The 23,552-nt window shown below is 44.9% G+C and overlaps 1 protein-coding gene across 1 annotated transcript in view; it reads right to left on the bottom strand.

Moving 5' to 3' along the window:
- Positions 1-23,552, bottom strand: part of RNF126 (ring finger protein 126) — a 417,384-nt gene that overhangs the window by 121,518 nt on the left and 272,314 nt on the right. The window contains exons 5-6 of the mRNA XM_069647846.1: positions 14,300-14,368; positions 14,139-14,208 (exon numbers count right to left, since the gene is read on the bottom strand). Coding sequence (XP_069503947.1) covers positions 14,139-14,208; positions 14,300-14,368 — 139 coding nt within the window. The remainder of the gene's footprint in view (positions 1-14,138; positions 14,209-14,299; positions 14,369-23,552) is intronic.

The following is a 23,552-nucleotide window of genomic DNA, read 5'->3' as shown; positions in this document are numbered from 1 at the left end:
AAAGACATTGGACAGCCGGTGGGTGGGTGGGGGGGTGATGGGAGAAGGGAGTGAAGCGGGGCAGAGGGCCATGTTCTAGGCCCACAGTTGGTTTGTTATGTTATTTACATAAATGCAATAAAAACAAGTTTTAAAAAAAAATATATTACATGAGAAGCTAGACAAAGGGGATACTTAGTAACCCCTCCGGCATCCTATTGTAAGATAGTGTGTGCTGGGTCTAGAAAGTGACAATGTAAGCAAAGTCAATTTCACTTCACTTGAAAACAGTAGTTTATCCAAGAGAAGGTATTTAAACATTGGGGAAATCTGAAAGACTTTCCTGTGTCACTGCACTGTAGGTGCTGTGTGACACAATGTAAAAGATGATGCCTATGGAGTTTATCAGACTCTGTGTTAGGCAGGATTGTATGCAGTACCCTTTGGGTGCACTACAACAACCCGGCCTACAGGTAATAGGGACCCAACTTTTGGTATAAGTCTGTACTAAACAGATTGGTAGTGTGGCTGAGCAGCCAGGCCTATGTCAAGAGGGGTCAATGTGAGCAGTTAAGGGGGGGAGGGGTGTTACACAGATTCACAGTGACAAGTCTTCAAATAAACACTTACACACAAGGTTTCTTGAATAAACAATTATTAATTTGTCAGTCAGTTAGAATAAGCCTTCTTCAGAAGGGATAAATATAAAAGCAACACAAACACTCTAAAACTGTACACTCTTAGGTTCTAAATCAGTAAAGACCCTTTTGGGATGGCCCACAGTCACAACCTACACCCTCCGGTGACTTTAATAGCTACGGTGCTGGGGACATTAATATCTTAGTGTTTGCATTTAGAATTCTCTTAGAAGTTGGTAAAAGGAAAAGGTTATTAGAACAAACAAGAAACCACATATTCTTAAGCAGGCAAATACTTTTGGATCCTAAACAGTCATCCAGTATAATGGGTTAAGCCAAAGTCAATGGGCCAAAAGTTTTATATAGGATGGAACAATTCTGGTAGCTAAGTAGAAAAGTCTTGGCACAATGTTTTAGAAGTCTTTGAAGAAACGAAGAATCAAAGGTAGGGCCACAAGCTGATTAAACGTGGGAGTAGTAAAATATGCAAGCAACTACGATGAGAGGTAAGTTCTCTCAGACTTTACAGTACCTTTGTATTGAAGAAAAAGTGCAGCAGATGACCTCTGTTCATGTGCAGCTCTGCTGATCTCGCTGTTCCTGGGCCTTAGTCGTGGGGACAAGAGAGAGGACTTCTGGGGACTCCTGCTCTGCAATGGGACGGTCACGGCTGGCAACCATCAATCTTTCCAACAAGTGGCACTTTGGTGTTTCAGCTCCTGGGGACTACCGTAAATAGCAACACTGCGGTTTCTGGCTGACGAGATGGACTTTCCTTGCTTCTGGGGTCCCGCACTTGATCAGTCCTGCTTTCAGGGAGTCGGGAGGATCTTCCTGGAGCTCTTGGCCAACTTAAAAGCAACACATAATCTGGTGTTCCTCTCCCTGCCGTTTCGGTTTCTAGAAGCAACTCTGTGTAAATGCAACCAGCTCCGAGAGAATGTCCAGATGGCTTACTTTGGAGTTGATGGGTCCCACCAACTCAAGGGGAGTAGTCATCCTTGCAGGGGATTCTCTGTCAATACGGATTTGGAGTTTCAGCACAGCAGCAGGGCTTCACCAGGCAAACCAAGGGTCCAGCAGTTGCAGCAGGCATGCTCTTCAGGTTCTTCTTCGGGTCCTTCGTCCATTGGTCGACTCTGCCTTCCAAGCAAAAAGCCTCGCCTTTTATGCAGGTTTCTCCCATTCATTCCAGCCTAGTTGTGACTCACACAGCAGGGTGGCTGTCCTTGCCAGACAGCCAGCCGGCCAATCACCTTTGGGTGCATTCCTGTAACCAAGGGGATCAGGCACAAGGAGTTTCGGGCACCCCCTCACTTCCTGCCCCTGCCAGACACGCTGGAGCCAGAAGCAGGCTTCACCAGTGAATCCCGCCAAAGACAAAACTAACAAAGGGACCAAACCTGGTTTGGCGCACAGAGTAAATCTCAAGAAGGATATTTCCAACAAGAAATGTCAAGAAAAGAAGACCAAGGACATTTTGACAAAATGGGCACCCATGGGTGCCTTACTTCAGCAAAAATTGCAGCCTGCGGAAACACACAATGGTAGGAAAAAATAAACCGCTGCCACCAGCCATCAATTGTAGAAAGGGTAACATTAAAATGTTACATGAGAACCTAGACAAAGGGGATACTAAGTAACCCCTCCAGCACCTATGGAAAGATAGTGTGTGCTGTGTCTAGAACGTTACAAAAAGGAAGTAAAGCAAATTTCACTTTACTGCTCTTGGAAACAGTAGTTTCACCAAGAGAAGGTATTTAAACCTTTGGGAAATTAAGGCTCAAGTGCAGTGACACAGGGAAGGTGCTGTGTGTCACAATGTGATGCCTATGGAGTTTGTCAGACTCCAAAGTCAAAAGAAACGCACAGTCCAAATCACAAAAAATACATGAGTGTGGGGAAAAAGGTCACACTCTAGGTCAGAAATTAAAATGTCCTGAAGTCCAGCAAAAGTGCTGGGGGTCTGAGGTAGAAGGGAATTAGCACATTTCGGAGAATTCTCCACTAAGAGTGGAGTCTTGTACTGCCTCAGTTGAATGGTTTTACTAAGCCCTTAGTTGGACTTCAGATGAACAGTCGACAGCTTTCCCAAACAAAGCAGACTTCTCTAGCCGTTTGTTAAGGAAAGCCTGCGTCTCTGGTTTGAACCTGGAGTTCGTAACCATGCGTGACGCTTCAGAAGAGTTCCTTCAGCGAAGACCCAGCCAGCTGTCTCGGCAGAGTCTATAGTATTCTTCAAAATATTTTGGATGACCTGCTGTCCCTCCTGAACAATAGCAAGCACCTGCGACTTGGCTGTGTTAGGATCACTTTCCAGGCCTTCCTGTACAAGACCCCATTGAACGTTACATAAGATGGCAAGCAAAGGTGTGTTGTTCGCAATACGGGTAGTATAGGCTGCTGCAGTTGTGATCCTTTTGCTTAAGGCATACAATGTCTTACATTCCTTGTTGTGAGGAGCTTCAATGGAAGACAAAGGAGCTCCTGCAGGCTTCTTGGTTGTTCTAACAACCAGAACAGAGTGCCCCCGAATGTATAGGGGATCCGAGGGAGCAGTCCTTAAAAAATGTTCAACCCGTGGGACGACTGCTTGTGTCAGGGAGGGCGTGAACAGCGAAGGGGCAATCCACTTCTTTATAGCGTTAAGCAGATGAATAGTGTGACTCGCTGCTTTTTCTCTTAAGGATATCCTACGCAAAGTCAGGGTCAGGCACTGCCTCCGGTGTGTGCATTTTAAAAGGCTCTGCTTTTTTTAAGATTATCAAACAGCAGCTGGTCATCAATAGGGAAAGTCTTGAAGCTGCACAACTGTTGTCTGGCTCTGCCGTGAGTGGGTGGGTGTAGTAGGCAAGGTCCTTGATCATCGGTGTCATCAAGCCACGCATATGGGTCCTGGGTAGTAGGATCCTGGGCTTCATCTCCCTGATCTGGGACATAATATAAGTCCTCATATTGATCATCTTGATCAGGTATCAGTATGTTTAGGTACAGGAGGCGTAGTTTGACAAACCGGCTGAAGTCAAGGTGACTTAAATGGCCTAGGGTCCTCAACTAAGGAAAGTGATCTTTTAGGGAATCTGTCTGAGAAAGAAATAAACTCAACCACCTCCATGGTCTCCTCAAATCTTTCCCTTGTCCAAGTTCCTGTATTCAGAGTTTCAGGGAGAGGAAAAACGACCTCCTCTTGAACAGGACTTTGGTGACCCTGTAAATACCGAGATAAACTGGAAGAGGCTTGGACATACCCTTGAGGTAAAACTGGCGGGGAAGCCTGGGTGCCAGTATTAAGGGAATCTGGATGTTTAAGTGTTTTAGACAATTTCTCCTTTAATTTTGGGTGAGGTCTTGTCCACGTGCGTTTCAATGTGTCTGAAACGGGTGGTGAAGATTTAGGGGTAGCACCATGAGTAGTCAAAGACTTCGAACCATGCCCTACATGCGCAGGAGGAAGCGCAGCAGGTTGAGAACCAGAAGGTTCTCTGGGTTTCGCGGAGGATTTCAACATATCTGTAGGTGCAGCCGGCTTCTTCACCGGTACAGTCAAGGAACACCCGTGGGTTGAGTGCTTAGCCTTGGTGTGAGTGTTTGTGTGCCCCTGTCGCCAGTCGGTGGGACACCCGTAGCTGTGCTTTCGGCATGTCTAAATGGGGCTTGGGATGGGCATGTGTGCCTCAGGATATGTCTTCGGCATCCAAACTGGAGCCTTGGCTGCTGGGTTGTTCCTCGACCGATGCCACAGCAGGCAGAAACACACGCGGTTGTGTTGGAAAACGCTGCGTTTTTTCTTTCCAAGTTTCTCAGGCTCCTCCGAGCCGTAGGAGCCTGAGAAACTTGGAAAGAAAAACCGCAGCCTTTTCCAACACAATAACATATTTATGTTTGCGGTCGCTTCAAAAGCGACCGCAAACATAAATACAACGTTTTTAAAGCTGCGGTTTTATTTCTAAGTTTTCCGGGCTCCTCCAGCCCGGAAAACTTAGAAAAAAAACCGCAGCTAGTGCTTATTTTTTTTAAAAAAAATAAATAGCACTTACCGAGATTCAGCTGCAGCTTTCCTGCTCTGGTCTCCGGTCCCCGTCCTCCGCCTACAGCACTAATGAAGGGAAAGCCACCCAGCAGTAGCCTTTGTTTACTACAGCTGGCTGGCTTTTCCTTCATTAGTGCCGCAAAAGCCAGCACAGGAGGGCCTCCATTTGACAAAATGGATGCGCCCATGTGCTTGCTTTTGCGAATTCTGAGCTTGAATAGCTCAAAATTTTACATAGGAAGTTTTAAAACGGAGAATGCTAGTATTTTTTTTTATGTTGCCTATCTATTTTTTAAATAAACATTTTTACTAGACCATCCCTTTAAACACTTGAAGTTATATATATTTATTTCAAATATACACAAGGTTTAAATAAGCATTCTTTAAAAAGCTTTATCTACTAGTAATATTCAATCAAAGTTAGGATTCCATTTTTAAAAGACAATAAAAGTTGGTAAAGACTTTTCTTATTCGAACCCTTGTTACAGCACACTGAGTGACTGCAGTAAAGGTCAGTATTGCACGTATTTCAGTTACCAACTCAGTTATTGAGTTGTTAAAGGAAGGAAAGATTAGAATAAGATTTAGAACACACTTTCAGTTTGTAAAATGAATACAATCACCCAAAGGAAGGCAGGTAAACTTATTCCCAGCAATAATAGTGTCACCAATTAAAACCTATGAGGGATAAAGTACTACCAAAGCCAGTAGGTTCTGACAAGTGCCTTGAGGGAGCCAGGACAGCCAAAGTCCATTAACAAAGTCAATAGTTCTGATGCACTTCTTCCTAGATAAAGTCTCGACAAAGTTAGTAAGTTCAGAAGAAAATCACCAACTCAAGTGAGCTACTTTGTAGAGAGCACAAGCTGTTCGTCCGGTGAGAACAACTCCAAATAGCACTTCCCAGGGCAGGAAGCACAATTTATGGCTAAAAGGTGAATACCCTAATCCCCACAGTACCTGTGATTCGAAGAAAAATGTTCCAGCTGGATTCCTCCTTGCTACAGCTTGGCAGACCCTTGTCCTGGACCTTGGTCGTGGTCACGAAAGGGAGGACGTCTGGCGGGCTCCTGCGGCAGTACTCGGGAGATGGACTCCCCAGCAATGGATTTTCTTTGTTTCAGTGGCACTTCAGTGTTTTGGCGCCTTTTCCTCTGCACCAATGAAGAACGAAAAGCTCTGGTTGGAAGTGGCTTGCTCCCTCGGTCCTGGCCAATGGAGAGACTCTGGATCAAGATTTCCTGCTTCTACAGGGTCCTCTGGATGCCAACAAAGATTTGTCCGGATTCGGACTTTGCAAGGTGATGCGCTCATCAATGGTCACAGGACCCCTGGCATTGGGTCCTCTGGAGCTCTGGTGAGGCACAGCAAGTCAGGGGTTGCACCAAATGGAAGATTGTCTTTAGGCGGGTTGGTCCCACCAGCCAAAGAGAGGAAGTCGTCCTATGCGGGTCTTCCCAGTCGATTTGAAAACGGGGTCAGCAAAGCAGCAGGGTTTCACCGGGCACTTCGCAGCCCATGTCTTCTGCTTCGGGTAATCCTCTCCAGTGGTCGACTCTAAGTCTAGAGTCCCTAAACCTCGTGTTGTACGCGAGTTCCCATTCATTCACAGCCTAGGCAGTCAATCACACAACAGGGTGTCTGTCCTGACAGGACAGCCAGCCGGCCGATCAGGACTGGTTTCGCTCAGGCACACCTAAAGACAAAAGGACAAGCAAGTTGCGGGACACTCCCTCACTTCCTGCCTTTCCAGAAATGCTGAATCCTGCGAAAAGGCAAAACACACAAAGGACTCAAACCTGTTTCAACTAACAGCATAAAAGCCAAGAAGGGACTAACAGAAATGGCGAAAACAGAAGACAGCGGGCAATTTTGGGAAAAATGGTCACCCATGGGTGCTGTACTGAAGCCAAGGGGTCAGTCTGCGGTAAAAATACACACTAGAAGTACAAGTAAACCACTGCCACCTGCCATTTAAAGGATGTTAGTGGAACAGAAAATGTCACATGAGAAGTAGGATAGGGAATTCCTAGGTAACCCCCCACAACACTCCACATAAGGTGGTGTGTGCTGCTCCCACAAAGGAAAGGGTAAGTAAGACAGGGAGCATCTTACTATTCTTGGGAACTGTAGTTCACCCAAGAAATTGTAATTAAACATTGAGAGAAATTCAAGGGATCTCTCGGGTGGCACTACACCAAAGGTGCTGTGTGTCACCATGCAAAAAGCAGATGAAATTGGAGTATGTCAGACTCCACAAAACAGTAAAACACAAAAATCCAAGTCAGGAAAAATACATGAGGGAGAGAGAAAAAGCACCCACTCACTCAGGAGGAAAAAAAATCACAAGCTTCAAGTCCAGCAAAAGAGCTGGAGGTCTCTAAGGTTGAAGGGAATTAGCACAGAAATGAAAATTCTTCCTAACAGTTCTCCCTATTATTGAATATATAGAAAGAAGCAGCCAGACAAGAAGGGGGGCGGGGGGACGGAAGGACAAGAAAAGGCATTCTCTAATGAAGAATGTCTAGAAGAATCCCCTGCCCCACTCTCCCTACTGTCAAAGGACCTCAGTTATGATCTCTCCCTTGATTGTATCTGCTTAGATTCACATGCTGTGCATATGGTCCGACATCCAGTGGTAACCGCAGAGTATTGCATCTTGTCTTTCGGGGACCGAAAAGGGACATCGGCATAGGCGTGTCTGAAACACTATCCCCATCGTGACGTGTGTAGTACCCAAAATCCCTCACGCGCCGAGGTCCCTCCAATTGTATTTTTTCTGCCATGAGGGAGCCCAAGGCTATAGTGAGTGAGTACATTAAGAGAGAAAGTAGTAAGAAGTCTATGTTCCTTCCACCCCGAGCGGGGAGGCAGGGAGGGCGCATGTGAATCTAAGCAGATACAATCATCAGAAATGCTTTTATGGTAAGTAATGCATGTCTTCTGATGCTTGTTAATCTGCTTAGAATCACATGCTGTGCAGACTAGCGAGTAGTACCCGGGGTTGGAGGTGGGTTGTGAGAAGGAACAGTAGAAAAAAGATGTCTTAGTACTGCTTGTCCCACCTGAGAAACAGACCTAGAATGAGTGTCTAGGCAATAGTGTTTTGTAAAGGTGTGTATAGAACTCCAGGTTGCCGCTTTGCAAATGGACTCTAGGGGAACATTTGCAATGAATGCTATGGATGCCCCAGTGCCTCGAGTAGAATGTGCTCTAGGCTTGAAGGGCAGTTCTCTCTTTGCAAAAGTGTAACAGTGTGATGCAATTGACAATCCACCTTGATATTGCTGATTTAGAGACATGGTCCCCTTCTCTACCAGCTGCCACTGAAAAAGAATCGTTTAATTTTCCTCAGTGGTTTAGTTCTATCCATGTAGAACATGACTGCCCTGCGCACATCTAGTGTGTGAAGATTTCTTTCGGCCATGTTAGTAGGTCTCTGGAAGAATGTGGGTAGTTCGATTGACTGGTTCACATGGAACTTTGAAATACATTTCGGCGCAAATCTGGGATGTGTGCGCAGAACTACCTTATCTTTGTGGACTGTAACAAAGGGGTCCAAAACCAAGAGGGCCTGTAGTTCGCCAACTCTTCTGATAGAAGTGATAGCTACTAGAAAGGCTGTCTTGTAAGTCAGGTCTTTCAGACTAGCTTTATGCATAGGCTCAATAAGGGGTCCCATGAGCCTAGTTAAAACCACATTTAGATCCCACCCAGGAGCTGGGTGAGTGATGGGGGGGATAAATTCTTTTAACCCCTTCCATAAAGGCTTTCATCACAGGTATCTTCCACCACAACACCTTCTGCTGTGACGTGGTGTAGGCTGACAACGCCGCTAGGTGAACCTTTAAGGAATTGAAGACTAACCCAGAGTCCAACAGATGGGTTAGATATCAACACAATGTGTGAAGGCGAGCAATTGGTGGGATTGACGCCTTTGGAACTGAACCAGATGACAAAACGTTTCCATTTGCTGGCATAGCAATAACGTGTGTTAGCCTTTTTGCCTCCCTCAGTATGTCCATGCATCTTTGAGGGAGTTGCAGATGTCCAAACTCTATGACCTCAGGAGCCAGGCTGCTAAATTCAGAGTTTGTGGGCATGGGTGCATAGTCTCCCCACTGTCCTGAGACAACATGTTGTACGGGCAGGGCAGCTTGACTGGTGGGGAGAGGGACATTTCCATCAGGTGCGCGAACCAAGGTTGGCGGGCCCACATGGGAGCCACCAGAATCATGGTGACTGGTTCCTGGTGCATCTTGTGTACTATCTTGTTCAGAAGGGTAGTCGGGGGGGGGGGAGGAGGGGGCGGTGGAAGCGTAGGCAAATTTCCCCAACCAAGTTATCCAGAGACCGTTCCCCTTGGATCGGTTCTGGGGGTACCTGGAGGCGTAATCTTGCCATTGGGCGTTCTCCCAAGTAGCGATCTCTGGAAACCCCTATTCTGCGAAGACGTTGGATACAATGTCTTTGTGCAATCGCCATTCGTACTCTTCTGGCAGAGGAACATCTCTGCTGAGTACGTCTGCCAGAAGATTGAGTACCCCTGGAACATGTTGGGATATCAGGAACATCTTGTGTTTGAGAGCCCATATCCAGATGTTTTGGGACAGCTTGGATAGCCCTGGAGAGTGAGTGCTCCCCTGTTTGTTCAGGTAATACATTGCTGTTGTGCTGTCGGTTAGGACCAGCACTGTCTTCCCTTGCAGTTGCTCCTGAAATACTTTCAATGCTTTGAACACTGCTAGTAGCTCCAGTAAGTTTATAAGGTTGGACGCTACCTGTGGGGCCCACACTCCGTGCGCTGTCTGTTGAAGCAGGTGAGCCCCCCACCACGTGAGAGATGCGTCTGTCTTGAGTGGCTTCCACTGCAGGGGTGAGAACGAGGGCTGGCAAGACAACTAACAGATCTTCCCATTGTCCGCTGGCTTGACACCACTGGCTGTTGAGCCACTATTGCATGGGACGCATGCGCAGCCGCGTGGGGAACCACGTATATGCATGACGCCATCATCCCTAGCAAACGCATAGCTTTGCGTACCGTCACCTCTTGACTAGATACTGAGCAACCTGAGAGAGCATGTTCTGAACCCTCTCGCTGGAAGGTAAGACTAGACCGTCTTCCGTACGAATTAGAGCCCCCAGGAACTGTTTTACTTGGCTGGGGACTAAGCTGGATTTCTTTTCGTTGATAGAAAATCCCAGGCTGAACAGTAGGTCTACTGTTTTTTGGGTGTTCGAAAAACAAACGTCGAACGAGTCCCCCGTGATGAGCCAATCGTCGAGGTGAGGGTAAACTGGAACTGAAAGTCTGCGCAGGTCTGCCGCTGCCACTGCCAGGACCTTGATAAACACCCTTGGCGCCGAGGGGAGTACCTTGAACGGGTAGTGTTTGTCCTGAATCACGAACCTTAGGAATTTTCTGTGCGCTGCAGCATTGAAATATGAAAAGTATGCATCTTTCATATCCAATGTTGTCATGAAGTCCCCCTGTTTTAGCAATGGGATCACCTCTTGCAGTGTTACCATGCAAAACGTCTGGGGCTTTATGAACTTGTTCGCTGGGTGCAGGTCTAGAACAGGACGCATGCTGAGATCCTTGTTGGGTACAAGGAAGTACACTGAATAGATACCCTTGTTTGCCCGAAGAATCGGGACGGCTTCTATGGCGTCCTTTTCAGCAGCGCTTCCACCTCTTGGATCAGGTTCTGCAGATGTTCCGATGAAAGGCGTCGATGTTTCGGCGGTCTGAACTGTGGAGGTCGGGCGAATTCCACGCAGTAACCGCGGGCGACCGTCTTTAAGACCCACTGGTCTGAAGTTATCCCCTCCCATGCCTTGAGGAAAGATGTTAATTGCCCCCCTGACCAGGAAGACATAGGAGGGGACCTGGACTTAGTGGTCATTTCTGACCCGAAGTTGACGCTCCTCTGGAATTGGAGCCTTTGCCGCTATTCTTTCCGCGCTTCTGACCCCTCTCTGGGGGTAGCAAGTGGGGCTTGCAGCAGTTTGACTTGAGTTGAAGTTGCCCGTGCCAAAATTGTTTTGAGCGGCGCAGGCTTGTCCTCGAAAGGACCGTCGAGAATTACTGCCCCTCTGTGAAGCGGGTTTCTGGGAAATATGGTGCAGCGACTGAATAGTCTCGTGCTCCTTCTTGGCTGTCTCCAACGCATCGTCTACCGCCTTCCCTGAAGCCCGACGTGCGCAGCCACGCGTGCCTCTTTAGGAGAGTACCCTGTGCGAGAGACCTGCCTGCTGTCTCTGCGGTGTCCAGGGTATTCTTTACCACATTCTGTTTGGCAAGTTTGCCCTCCGAGACAATGGCGAGAAGCTTGGCTCTGGTTGGTTCCGGAACCTCTTGAAGACCTTCCTGGAGTAGGTTCCATTGGGCGTCGACGTAGCTTGGTAGGAACGTCGTGTTATTGGCAATCCGGACGGTATAGGCCGCCGTCGACGTAACCCGTTTGCCTAAGGCATACAACCTTTTGGACTCCTTGTCCGGGGGTGACTCTCCCATGGCAAGGGGAACCCCTGCTCTCTTGCGAGTGTTGGTCACCACCAGTGAGTCTGGGATTGCGTGTCCTTTGATATAAAGTGGGTTGGTGGAGGAGGGTCTGAAAAGTTTTTTGACCCTTGGGTTCACAACCCTAGTCTGAGCGGGTGTGAGTGAGGAAGGGGCCAGCCATCTCTTTACAGAGCTCAAGAGAGGGATAGACTGGCTTGCCGGAGGCTTTTCATTAATAATGTCCTCCGCGAAATCTTGTTCGGGTAAGGCTTCAAGCGTGGCAATTGTAAAGAATGCAGCTGATTTTTTCAACATGTTGTTGAAAGCCATTTGATCATCCACCGGGGAAGCTTGTCGAATCGGGGTGGATGGGGGAGAGTCGAGGCAAACGATATTAGAGTTGTGATCGTCCTGCTGGGTGTCCTCCCAGTTGTCCGTTGCTCTGTGATCTTCACCATAGTTGTCCAGAAAAGAGGCCTCCTCTTCTTCTGTATAGATGTCTCTATACGTGTCCATCTGGACATCTTCTTGATAGTCAACTTGGTGTTGGACATCTAGGTGTTGGACATCTTGTGTTTGAGGGTTAGGATCTACCCGAGCTTTTTTCAGCAGAGGTTGATCAGAAGCCCTGAAAAACTGCTCCAGCTGATCCATACACCCCTTAAATTGCTCCGTGGTCCACTTGGATGACCCAAATGGACCTAGCTGAGTAGGAACCATGTTCTCCGCCCTAAGGCGTTGAGGATCTGCTCAGGGTGCTTGAGAGGGGTACCTGGCTTTCTTCGTAAGAGTCTTCGGGATCGTCTTCCAAATCCGTGGAAAACCTTTTGGCGGATTGGCCCATAACTGTGGGCGGAACCGGTACTAGGCCCACCGCCGTAGCAATCCTATTGATGCTCTTATGGATAGTCACCGAATCTTCGGGAGACAACGCCTCCGATGATGTGTCGGCAGTAGAAATGTCTTCCGCGGCTCCAGAAGGGTCAGCGGATGGCTTCTCAGGTAGAGGCCTACTCGTAGTTCGGGCCTGTACAGGCCTTGGAAACCTTGGAATCCATCAAAGTTTCTTGTTCTGAAACTTCAGCACGTGTAGTTTGGGGAGTAGCGCCCTTGTTTTGTTTGCTATGCCCAGTCGTCATGCGCTGCAGCGGATGCGGGGAAGGCTTCGGACCTGACCGATCCGTGGGCACCGCCGAAATTTCCAGCGGGCACGTTGGTGCTTTCGCCTTCTTCGACGATGTCGTTGAGGACAGTGTTTGGGTTGTGTGCTTGGTGCGGTGCGATTGTACGCCCCTGTCGCCTGGTGTGTGCCCTGTAGCAAGACCGGAGTCGAGCCTGGAAGGATCGGGGATGGGCGTGGCAGCCCTAGAAGTGTCCGCCTCAAGGTCTATAACGTCCGCATTGGACGTTTGGTCATCCGACATGCCCCCGTCACTTTCGGCTGGTGTCGCGGCAGGGGAAGGAGGCTCCACGCGTGACATGCCGTACAAGGCCCACCGCTTTAACCGGCGCTCCCTAAGGGTCTTAGGTTTAAGGAGTTTACACGCCAAACACCGCCTTTCGTCGTGCTCTAGGGGGAGACAAGCGTTACACGAGGTATGCTCGTCTTTCCCCGGATATCTAACCCTGCACACAGGGCAGAATCTAAATGGAGTCCTTTCCATAGCAGAAGGGAAGCGTGACCAGACCAAAAGGGAAAGCAGTGGAAAAAAGGAAAGAAATAATAAAAGTATGGCAAACCCCGAGCCCACTCTCCCTACTGTGTAGGTCAGCCGGAAGGCCCGACCACGTGGAAGTCTGAACGCCAAATCTTAGGCGTCGGAACCCACAGCCGTAGACGATTCCCCCGTAGACTTCGTCGATGATGGGAGAAGTGACTTAACACGGAAAAACCGACAATTCGGTAAGGTAAACAATGTCTCATGAAGAGCTCCGCTATAGGGCGACCAGTGATCTGGGCGGAAAAAAACAATCTCAGGGACCTCGGCGCGTGACGGATTTTGGGTACTACACACGTCACCATAGGGATAGTGTTTCAGACACGCCTATACCGACGTCCCCCTTCGGTCCTTCGAAAGACCACATGCAATACTCTGCGGTTACCACTGGATGTCGGACCATATGCAGAGCATGTGATTCTAAACAGATTAACAGGCATCAGAATTAATGTTACCATTATCTTACTCACCCACCATCTGGATCGCACCAAAGTCACCCCGGACTAGGGACGTCGACAGCAACATTATTCTAATGTACCATGTTTGTGTATGAAATGAGATTCCAGTTTACCAATGAATAGAAATAAATGCCAGGAAAAAAAGAGCCAAGCCCAGATACACTTTCAATACCAGGGTACAAATTTCATGTTCCATGCTAATAGCCAGACCTAAAAATTCACTCAACCACCCCAATTCTACGCATAAACACAAATCAATTTCTTACTTGCCAATAAATAATCATCAATAGCCAATGTTTAGTGACAAGTGCACATTTTGATTCTCCTTCTATGCTAATCTTTTTTCTCATATAAGTGCCAGAAATGCCACAAAAAAAATCCAACAGGGCATAAAAGATGAAAAGCAGGCTGGAACCCAAGTGTATGATGTATGTGATAGAAGGAAAGACCAGGATACAAAGCAGATTGTGTGGGATAGTACTTTGGAAATCATGCAATGCCTGGATCATACAAGACACAAAGTAGAGGGTGTAACTCCAAAGGAACAAAATATAAGCTATAGAAAGAAGCAAGAAAGCAGGGCCCCATGTGCACAGATGAACGGACAAGATGCCATATACCATGTGAGCTGAAGTGGCTGGGGAGTGCTTTCTTAAAATTCCACGATTCAGTTTTGGGTTCCAACTTCCCAATTTAGAAACCAACCACAGAAAAGCCCCATCTAATTGAGAAAGTACCGAAACGTAGGCATCTTGTCTCCTAGAGAAAAACGTGGGCCAAATTTACACACTGTATCAAAGCAAGCCTCACCTGTGTAATGATGGCATCCAAGCCGTTGGCCCCCCAAGCGTAATCCATCGGATTTGAATGCAGGACTCCCCTGGAGGAGGAAGGAGATGAGCAAAGGTTAATAAAAGCAGAGGTGTCTCAGCAGAGACCCCTCTGACTGGTGTCAGCAGCCTGCGACTCACCAGGGTCCCATTCCGAGGTTTGGCATGGCTGTAGGTGCAATAATTCCATTCACTAACTGCTGTATGATCCTGAAAGACAGAAGATGGTAGTTTAGGAATGCAGGAACGCGGGTCATTCTGTGTTAGCTGCACCCACGTACTTGTGGCCCAAGTACTACAGCAAACTGCATAATAGTAACTAAATTAGACAAACGTGAGCAGGTACCTCACAGGTCAATGTCAGAAAACGCAGTCAAAGCATTATATTGGACATATCATGTTAAGCAGTTTTTGTACAGCAATTCTAATCCATGGCTTCTAAGAGCTGCTGCTGGGCTTTGAGGGCGAGGCAGTTCTTTCAAGATGGCTTGACGTCACAGAGGTTCAAAGGAGAAGTAGTGTTGCCTTTAGTTGGGCAAAGTCTGAAGGCAGTACCCTCATGAACACTACAAACAACTATGGCTACAGGTATAGGCAACCCCAACCTTTGATAGAAGCTTGTAGTACACAGTTTTGGTAGCGTGTTGAGCAGCCAGGCTCATCTCAAGAGGGGAAATGTGAGCTGTAGTGGATTTACACAAAGATTCACAGTTGTAGGCATTCAAATAAACTTACACTCAAGGTTTCTTGCATAAACAATTAATTTATTTATCAGTCAGTTAAAAAGTCTTCATAAGGGAGCAATTTAAACAGTAACACACAAATAAACTTCAATACTGTACACTCTGAATTTCAGACAAGACCCTTTTGGGATCCAAAGACACAACCTACACCCACAGGTGACTTCAGTAACACGGGTGCTGGGGACATTAATATCTTACTGTTGGCATTCGGAATATTCTCTAAAATTAAGTAAAGGCAAAAGTTATTAGAAGACAAGAAATTTACAAATGTTCCCAAGTAGGGCAAATACTTTCAGATATCACTAAGAAGAGTCATTCAATTCAATAGGCTAAGCCAAAGTCAATAAGCCAAAGTCGTTGTATAGGATGAAGCACTTCAGGTAAGTAAATGGAAGTCTTTGCACAAGTTCTTATGGGTCTTTGATAAAGAGAAAAACCAAATGTAGGGCCACAGGCTGATTAGACTTGTGAGTTGCAGAAGTTACAAGCACTTCCACAGTAAGAGGTAAGTTCTCTTAGGCTAGTTTTACAGTACCTTAGTAAAGAAGAAAAAGATGCAGCTGAAGACTTCTGTTCCTGTACAGCTCTACAGATCTCACTGTTCCTGGGCCTCAGTCGTGGGGACAAGAGGGAGGACGTCGAGGAACTCCTGCACTGTACTGGCACCGTCAAAGCTGGCAACAGGCAAACTTTACTTTGAGGCTGTTTCGCGTTTCAGCTCCTTATGGTACAGCAAATAGCAACAAGTGCGGTTCCTGGCTGTGAAGGTGGACTTCCCTCACTTCTGAGGTCCCACACTCAACTGAGGGGGGTCAGCCTTGGTTAGTTCGGCTTTGTGGGAGTCTGGAGGATCTTCCAAAAGCTTTAGGCCAGCTTACAAGCAACGCACACAATCTGGTGTCACTCCCCCTGTCTCTATGGTTTCCAGCAGCAACTCTGAGGAAATTCAACCAGCTCAGAGATGGGTGTCCAGGTAGCTTACTTGGGAGTCGATTGGTCCCACCAACTCAAAGGGAGTAGTCGTCCTTGCAGGGCTTCTCTGTCAATGCGAACTTGGCGATTCAGCCCTGCAGCAGGGCTTCACCGGGCAAATCAACGGTCCAGGCGTTGAAGCAGCCGTCCTCTTCAAGCTCTTCCTCGGTTTCTTCTTTTTTAAAATGTTTATTATTGTTGTTTTGACCGGATAATTTCCTATCTTTCAATAAAATATATAAATATTCAAAATATCAATCATTACAACACATAATATACTTTATAATTTAACATTCTATAATTTTCCAGAATCAATAAATCATACAAAATAAATTAAAATAATCAACAAAAGAAAAGGAATTGTCTCATCAAGAGGCTGGATGACAATGTTTTCTCCAGTTACTGTACAGAAGTGATGTTATCAGTACATTTTAAGGTTCAAGCTGTTTAAATATCCAACAATCGCATATGAGACGCATCTTCTATTTGTTTGAAATAGTTCATACCACAGGACTTCTTCTGTTAAATTCTTTTACTCAGAAAAATAGCTTTTGAAATAAACAATTCTCTTTTCCTGAAGATTACCACATTCAACCATCAAATGTTTTAACGTTTCTGGGTATTCATTACAAAATCTGCAATTTGTGGCCTGTATTGGTATCTTTTACCATTTTATCAAAATCTTCTTAGTAGGCCAGTTGTTCAGTCTAAATCTTACATAATCTGCCCGATGTGTGGGGGTGGGGGAACGCTGTAAATACGCTCCCACTTGACCATGTTTTTTTACACAGAATGGATTTGTTTGAAATGAGTAATTCCATGCACTTTGATCTCGTTTTGATTCAATCAGACATCCATAATTTTTGCTTGGCTTTATCAGGATTTTCAATTAACATTCTTTCTCTTATCCCAGCTCCTTGTATTGATTTGAGTGCGAATTTACGCCAACTCTTCACAAAGTCCTCATTTCCTTGTTTAAGATATTTTGAAATTATTCATAACAAACCGTTATTATTTCCCAGAATAATAAATGTCCTGTACAGTTGACATTTTCCATTTGTACATGGCATACAGGGATATAAGTCCCAATTCATGTCGGATAATAACCATGGATTCAGACATGGGAAGTATTAACGCTTTTTCCCAATAAGATCCTTCCCCTTTCGACCAATATTCATATGGCTGACATTTCCTTGTCTCTACACCATACAGTATTATTGGCACTAGTTTTTGCTTATAATATATCATTAATGGAGATATTGAAAACTTACAATATTTAGCTCTTAATATGCACATTTGAGAATTTGCAGTCTGTTTAATTTTCATATGCTCCTCATATGGCTTATGTTTATTATGGGCACAAACTTCCAGATAAATATATGTCCTAACAGACTGAAGTGTAGTATTTTTTAATTGCCATTGATATTATTTTTGATTTAATTTACCAAACTGCATTGTGTTTTTCCAGTATTAATGCTGAACGCAGTTTGCAATGGCATATTTATCTAGAACATTCAATAGTGTTCTTAGCCCAGATGGTGTTTTAGATGTGAGGATCATATCGTCTGCATATAAAAGCCAATTTGTCGCCGACCCCTGTAGTTTGGGTGGATCCATAGTCAGACCTTTAAAAATATGGCCTATATCCACTAAAAAGAAATCAAATAAAGCAGAGGTTAGCAACAACCTTGTTTTAATCCTCTAGATGTTTCAATGGGGACTGTAAAATATCCATCGTTCCTCAAGCGAACCTGAATTGTAGTATTCATGTGCAATGCTACAATCCACTTCATTATAGACCAAGGACATTTATGATCAGTTTTTTAAACAATAATTCTCGTGGCACTAGATCGAAAGCCGATCGAAAATCAATAAATGCTATACAAGGCTTGATTGTGTTGGTTATGTTGAGATATAATGATATATGGTTTATTGCAGTGTCCAAACCTGGCATAAATTCCGTTAAAAGGGATCACAAAGATATTTTGCATCCAACCAGGTGTTAGATTCTTCCAATATCAGGTGTTCAAATATCTTGCCTGGACAATCCAGAAGTGCAATATGCCTATAAGAGGCTGGATCAAATTTGCGAACCCTTTTTGAATATAGGCAGTATTATGGAGGTTTTCCAAGAGCAGGGGACAAAGCCAGTATTTATAATATTCCTAAATATTACATGCAATATGTGGGCCCATGCGTCAGGATTTTTTTCAAGCATAGAATTGTGAAGCCCATCCGGGCCGGTTGCTCTATAATTACTCAATTTGGCTATATGATATTGAATATCAGTCACATCAAATTCCAAGTTATTTTGCTGATGTGAATCATTTATTTCAAAGCTAAGACCATTAAAGGGTGATTGAAAGGCATTGCCATAATAATCGCGCCATACTTCTTCAGTGATGTGGTTAATTTGTAAAACAGGATCTGTTGAATAGATCCATTTAGCAGCACCAAATGCCACCCGATGATTTCAGCATGATGTGTTTGAGCATGGACTCACTATCCTGTTGGCATTGAATGGCTCGTCTTCCTCTTTGCTAATGTGTATATGCACTCTTAAATCTTTTAATCTGATCTTCTTTATTCCCAGACATTCTCACATCACGTATGTTTTTCCTTAATTCTCTTTTTCCGAGTTTAACCTCATAATCAAAAGCATGGACATGACTACCACGGCTTTGCCGATCATTCACCCTTGTGGACTTGAATACCTGCATAGACTCAACATAGCTTGTGTTGGGATAGCTATTGGAACTCCGAAACGAGGCATGTAATATTTCTCCATACTTAAGTAACTTTTCATCGTTCAAGGTTACTCTAGTTCTAGCATTGTTAACATTTAAGTCCGCCATGCAAGGATTAATCAGGATCTCTGTATGGGAAGGAGGCCAATCACATACCAAACTTAATTGGTCATGGTCACTCTTGTTAGATGGTTTAATATTTAAAGACCTTATTTCATGCAAAAAATGAATATTTACATAAATATAATCTAAGATGGCATGTTGGCCATCTCTGTGCCATGTCGTGCGGGGCGGAATATCTCCTTGAATGGTACCATTTAACATAACATAATTGCGATCATCCATAATTGCTAACCATTTGTGTTCCTCCATGATTTTAGTAATTTTAGCATTAGGCATCAAATGCATGTTTAAATCCCACATAATTAGGGTGTGCATGATGGTCATGTCCAGTATTAGGTTGTCAAGAATGGACTGTAGTTCATGAAAAATGTCATCCACAGACAAATGTTTTCTGCCCCAATAGATATTAACAATGGAAATCGTGTATGCTCGTTGTACTTTCAATGCTTGCAAACAGGGAGATAAAGTTGGTACACTAAAGACTTTAAAGTGCATCTTTTCTGAACGCCATAAGAAGACCCACCAATGGATGACCTTGGGGGGGCTTCTATAGCTGGTGTTGTATAAATATAATATAAGTCCCATATGGAGGCAAATCGGAACCACGTCTCTTGGAATACTATGAATCATAGTTCTGTAGATCTTCACACTTCGTATTAACAAAATGACGGTGCCCCCGAGTATTCCAAGAGATAAGGTTGATCATATCACATGGCTGGGATTGTTATGATCCATCTTCCTGGTTTTGGTTTGGCCATGGTGCAGCTCCCATTATTATTATTGCGTGACCCCCCTGGTTTTTTTTGGAGCCATCTATCCGTAAGCTTGGCAGGACTTGGACTTTGCCCATTAGTACATTTGAGGAGATATCCTAATTTATAATAAAGTCCAGGTTGAAAAATGCAGTGCCAGCTGACCATAAGGTGTTCCAGAGCCTCACTTCGCCCAACCCTCGTGGTTCTATAAATTCAACCAATCTAATATCAGAGGATCTCAAATTTTCCAGGGCGGGTATGTCTAGACAGATATTCAAGATACTTGTCTGATTTAGATCATACCGTTGGAAGGGGTGGGGCCTACATTTAATCAATAGACAATGATGATTTTTATATGCGGCCCATCATTTGTCTGCAAATTTCTCTGAGAATGTCTGTTGCTCCCCATTCAGACTTGGATTGGCCTCCACATTATGAGGCTCCCGTCTTTGTCCCTTAGTTTTGGCAATTTTTTGGCTTCCTATGGGACACCTTAGAAGCCGATTGACCTTGTGTCATAATCACAACCGGCTGTATACCGCACCCAAACCTATCAATTGTCCCATCAGTATCAGTTTGATTTATCTTATGATATTCATTTACATAGGCCGCAAAAGAGAAACTAATTTCCTTGCGTAATTCATGTATTGAATTATAAAGTGGTTGTAAGTGCTCAGGATGCGGCATAGAAGATGCAGCCCTCATTGTCAGTACTTAACCTTGATTGAACTGGTGACCATCCAATTTGTTTATACTAGGTTCTTTGTTCAGATTGACTAGGGGAATGTTTACCTTTGGTGTAATCATCTGATTTTTAACAATTTTGGTAGGCGCCGAATAAAACCGACTGGCTAACACTGCTACAAGGTCATCAAGGGGTTGATATTTCTTTGGCTGTTCATTCACCTGTTTGGATTGAGCAATTGCCTTTATAACTCTCCTCTTTCTTGCTGCTACTGCAGCGAGTGTAGATGTTTTTGGTATGGTTTTGACTTGCGACTTTGTAACGAAACTTTTTTCACCAGTAACCCCTCATTAATAGGTTTATCCTTTGTCTGATTTTTGCCATTATTAAATAATATAGTACATAGATTGGCTGGGGGATCTAGCACAGAAGTCTCCAGCACTAAGGGCTGCAAAGAGCCGGGCTCTTGACTTGCAATGTAGATCTCTTTAAAGGCATGGTCTAGTAAAATCTTTTATTGTCCCAACGGGTCGGCCATGTTTTTTCAAGCCTAAGTGGCTCGATTTTAGAAAACTTTCCTATGGACCTTACCCGAGTTTTCGTCCATTAAACGCACGCGAAAACAAGCACCAGGGAGCCGCCATTTTCTGATAATCCTATCTTTTCCCCGATCGCCCTGGCAGACCTGCTTTTGCGGCACTAAATCAATTCCCCCGCCCCTGAGCATGACATTATCAAAACATTCATATTCCCCGCCGCTCCCCGTGACGTTACTGTGCTGCGTAGGCAAACGCGCCCAGTCGTCTTCTGCGCGACTCTACACAGAACCCGGAAATCAACACAGATCAACTCACAACACAGCGCGCCACAATTCGGAATATGAAACTGTACTTTACAATGAAACAGCAACACAGTACATTTGGTAAAGTACATTTATTAAAATGTTTAGAGAATATTCAGCAATTGCCATATGAACTCCGTAAGCCATTTATTTTCTTTTATCTGTATCCGCAATAACTGTTCCGTTTCATCTTGAGTCACGCGGTGTTCCTTTATGGTACACAGGGTGTTAATTTTCGTAAAAAGAATCACTTTGGAAGCGCGGTGAACCGCAAGGCTGTTCCATCAACTAGGCACTAGTATAGCATAAGGGCATGTGGGCCCTTGACGATCGTCCCATAATATGGTGATCGTGCTCCAGTTGTTGACACGAAGCTGCAGGTGTCTGCTGAAGAATCCATCCGCCGGTGTCTCAAACAGATGGCAGCGGCAGTAAGGGATCAAATACCTGTTATGAAAACAAAAAAATTGATAATTAGTCTCGCTAGCCGAACTTCATTAATATTACTCATTTAATTTTTTACGGCCGATCAGAAACCATTTGCTTGCAAGGGTAGTTCAATGGAGTATGTTTGTCTCTAAAATCAATGCGAAAAGTAACGAGATAAATCGAGGCCAACACACAAAGATAAATGACAGTCTACATGTGTGAGGAATGATATGATATATGATATGGCATTTGTAACGCGCCTATACTCTACTAGGCGTGACGAGGTAGGTGGGGAACAAGGGCAGACAGACAACGATCCTACTAGGCCAGGTGTCTTTCTGATCGCGCATGGGGATGGGCTGTACAAGGTTAGTTGAATACAAATTAAATAATAGGGCAAGCTGGTGGCAAGTGCAAGGTAAATGCCGGGAGAAGGGGCTGAAGGATACAGAGACAGTCCCGTAGTGCAGGGAAAAGTGGCTGGGCCATGGAGCGAGATCGGTGAGACCAGTGGACCTGCATGCCCATGTGCCCACTACGAACAGTTTTACTTGCTTTTGCTAGCTCTTCATTCATTCATTTATTCATGCATCCATTCATTAAATCTTCATTCCGGTATAAAAGCGTGTAAAGATTTACTTACATTATATTTGAAATTTCCATTGTGTCTCTTCGTAATGCAGTCTGTAAAACGGACCGTGCTCTTAACAATGATTTTTCGTATACTGACCTACAACTAAAACTCGGTCTAGTTTCTGAATTTTCTGCCTTATCGTCTCTTACGTTATTGCGCACTCCCTTCAAATGTAGTTCTTTCGGCATGGTCCCTGTCTCAAGGTCAAAAAACAATAGACCCTTATACTTCCAGTGCGACTTGTGGGCCTCATCTGGGCGCTGTCCTTCGCATTCTTTATTTGCAACATCACGTAGTATAGGCATCTATGAGAACTTGAAGTTTAGAATTCGTCTATGTAGTGCGCCTCAATGTGCAAATGCGAACTGGCTTCTCTCCAAATGGCACGGCCCGCTTGGCTGGCGCGTTCTAAGTGCCCCAATTTTGTCCCCGTTGTCTACGAGCTTTGCAGCCCAAATTGAGACATTTAATTTTTGGCGGAAGGTCAGGGAAAGTATAAAGTACCACAGGAGTTAAGTTAAAAGTGAGATTTATTGTTTGTTTTATTATTTGCAATACGCAAGCCTCCCCTCCGTTAACAGTGCGCAGCATTTACATTTACATGAGATGAGACATGAGAAAAATATATACATACACATATGTGAGGTGAACAGAGAGAATTCAAAAATGACACCCAGCTTGTTCGCCACCCATGATTGTGAAGTTAGGGGTTAGGTTTACGGGTACACTGTACAATAACATTTATTTACAAAAAGACTATCGTATTGCAATTATTTAAACCGGGATTTGTACTTCACAATCAGCTGTGCATCGGGTGGGCATGGCACAGTCGCAATGTTCGGTGGCAATGGATCACTGCTCTGCACAGAAACGTCCAAAATTCCATCTGTGCTTCTCTAACACAGCAAAAGTAAGGCCTTTCACAAAGTCGAACTGCATTTCATCATAGACTGGTTTGATCACCCATTGCTTACTTTGTTTTGGAAACACCTTAGTGTAGCGAGGCATCCTTACTTTACCCCTAGTCCTAGATTGTTCACGTCCGACATTGCGGTTATGGGCCAAGACCGCTAGTAGAGTGCGCTGTTTCATGCCCCGAAAGCTAAAATGCAAGCGCTTTGGCCTGTACTTTAGGCACATATTGTGGAACACCTCCAAATCTCCTGTGTGACAGAATTCTGTCAGTCCTCTCAAATCTCTTGATAGAGTTTTGTCGAAAACAATCTTCTCAACGGCTTTGTGTGTCGGTGAAGATGGAATCAACCACTTCTTCTTCCGTGCCTCCTCTGGGGACAACGGGCTATGTTCACATTGGTGGAAATGTTCATTTGCTGTCCAGCGGTGAACGTTGGTACAGTGGTGCAGTGACCGCCATTTTTCAAGTAGTATTTCCACTGACCCCTCAAGTTTTTGAGCTCCACCAAAGATGGTTGGTGATAGAATGTGACCAGTGCAAAATACTTTC

Source organism: Ambystoma mexicanum, chromosome 1p (genome assembly GCF_040938575.1).
Source record: "Ambystoma mexicanum isolate Mex_15411 chromosome 1p, UKY_AmexF1_1, whole genome shotgun sequence".
NCBI lineage: Eukaryota > Metazoa > Chordata > Amphibia > Caudata > Ambystomatidae > Ambystoma > Ambystoma mexicanum.
The sequence above is the reverse complement of the archived record's forward strand: the minus strand, read 5'-3'. Positions and strand labels throughout refer to the sequence as shown.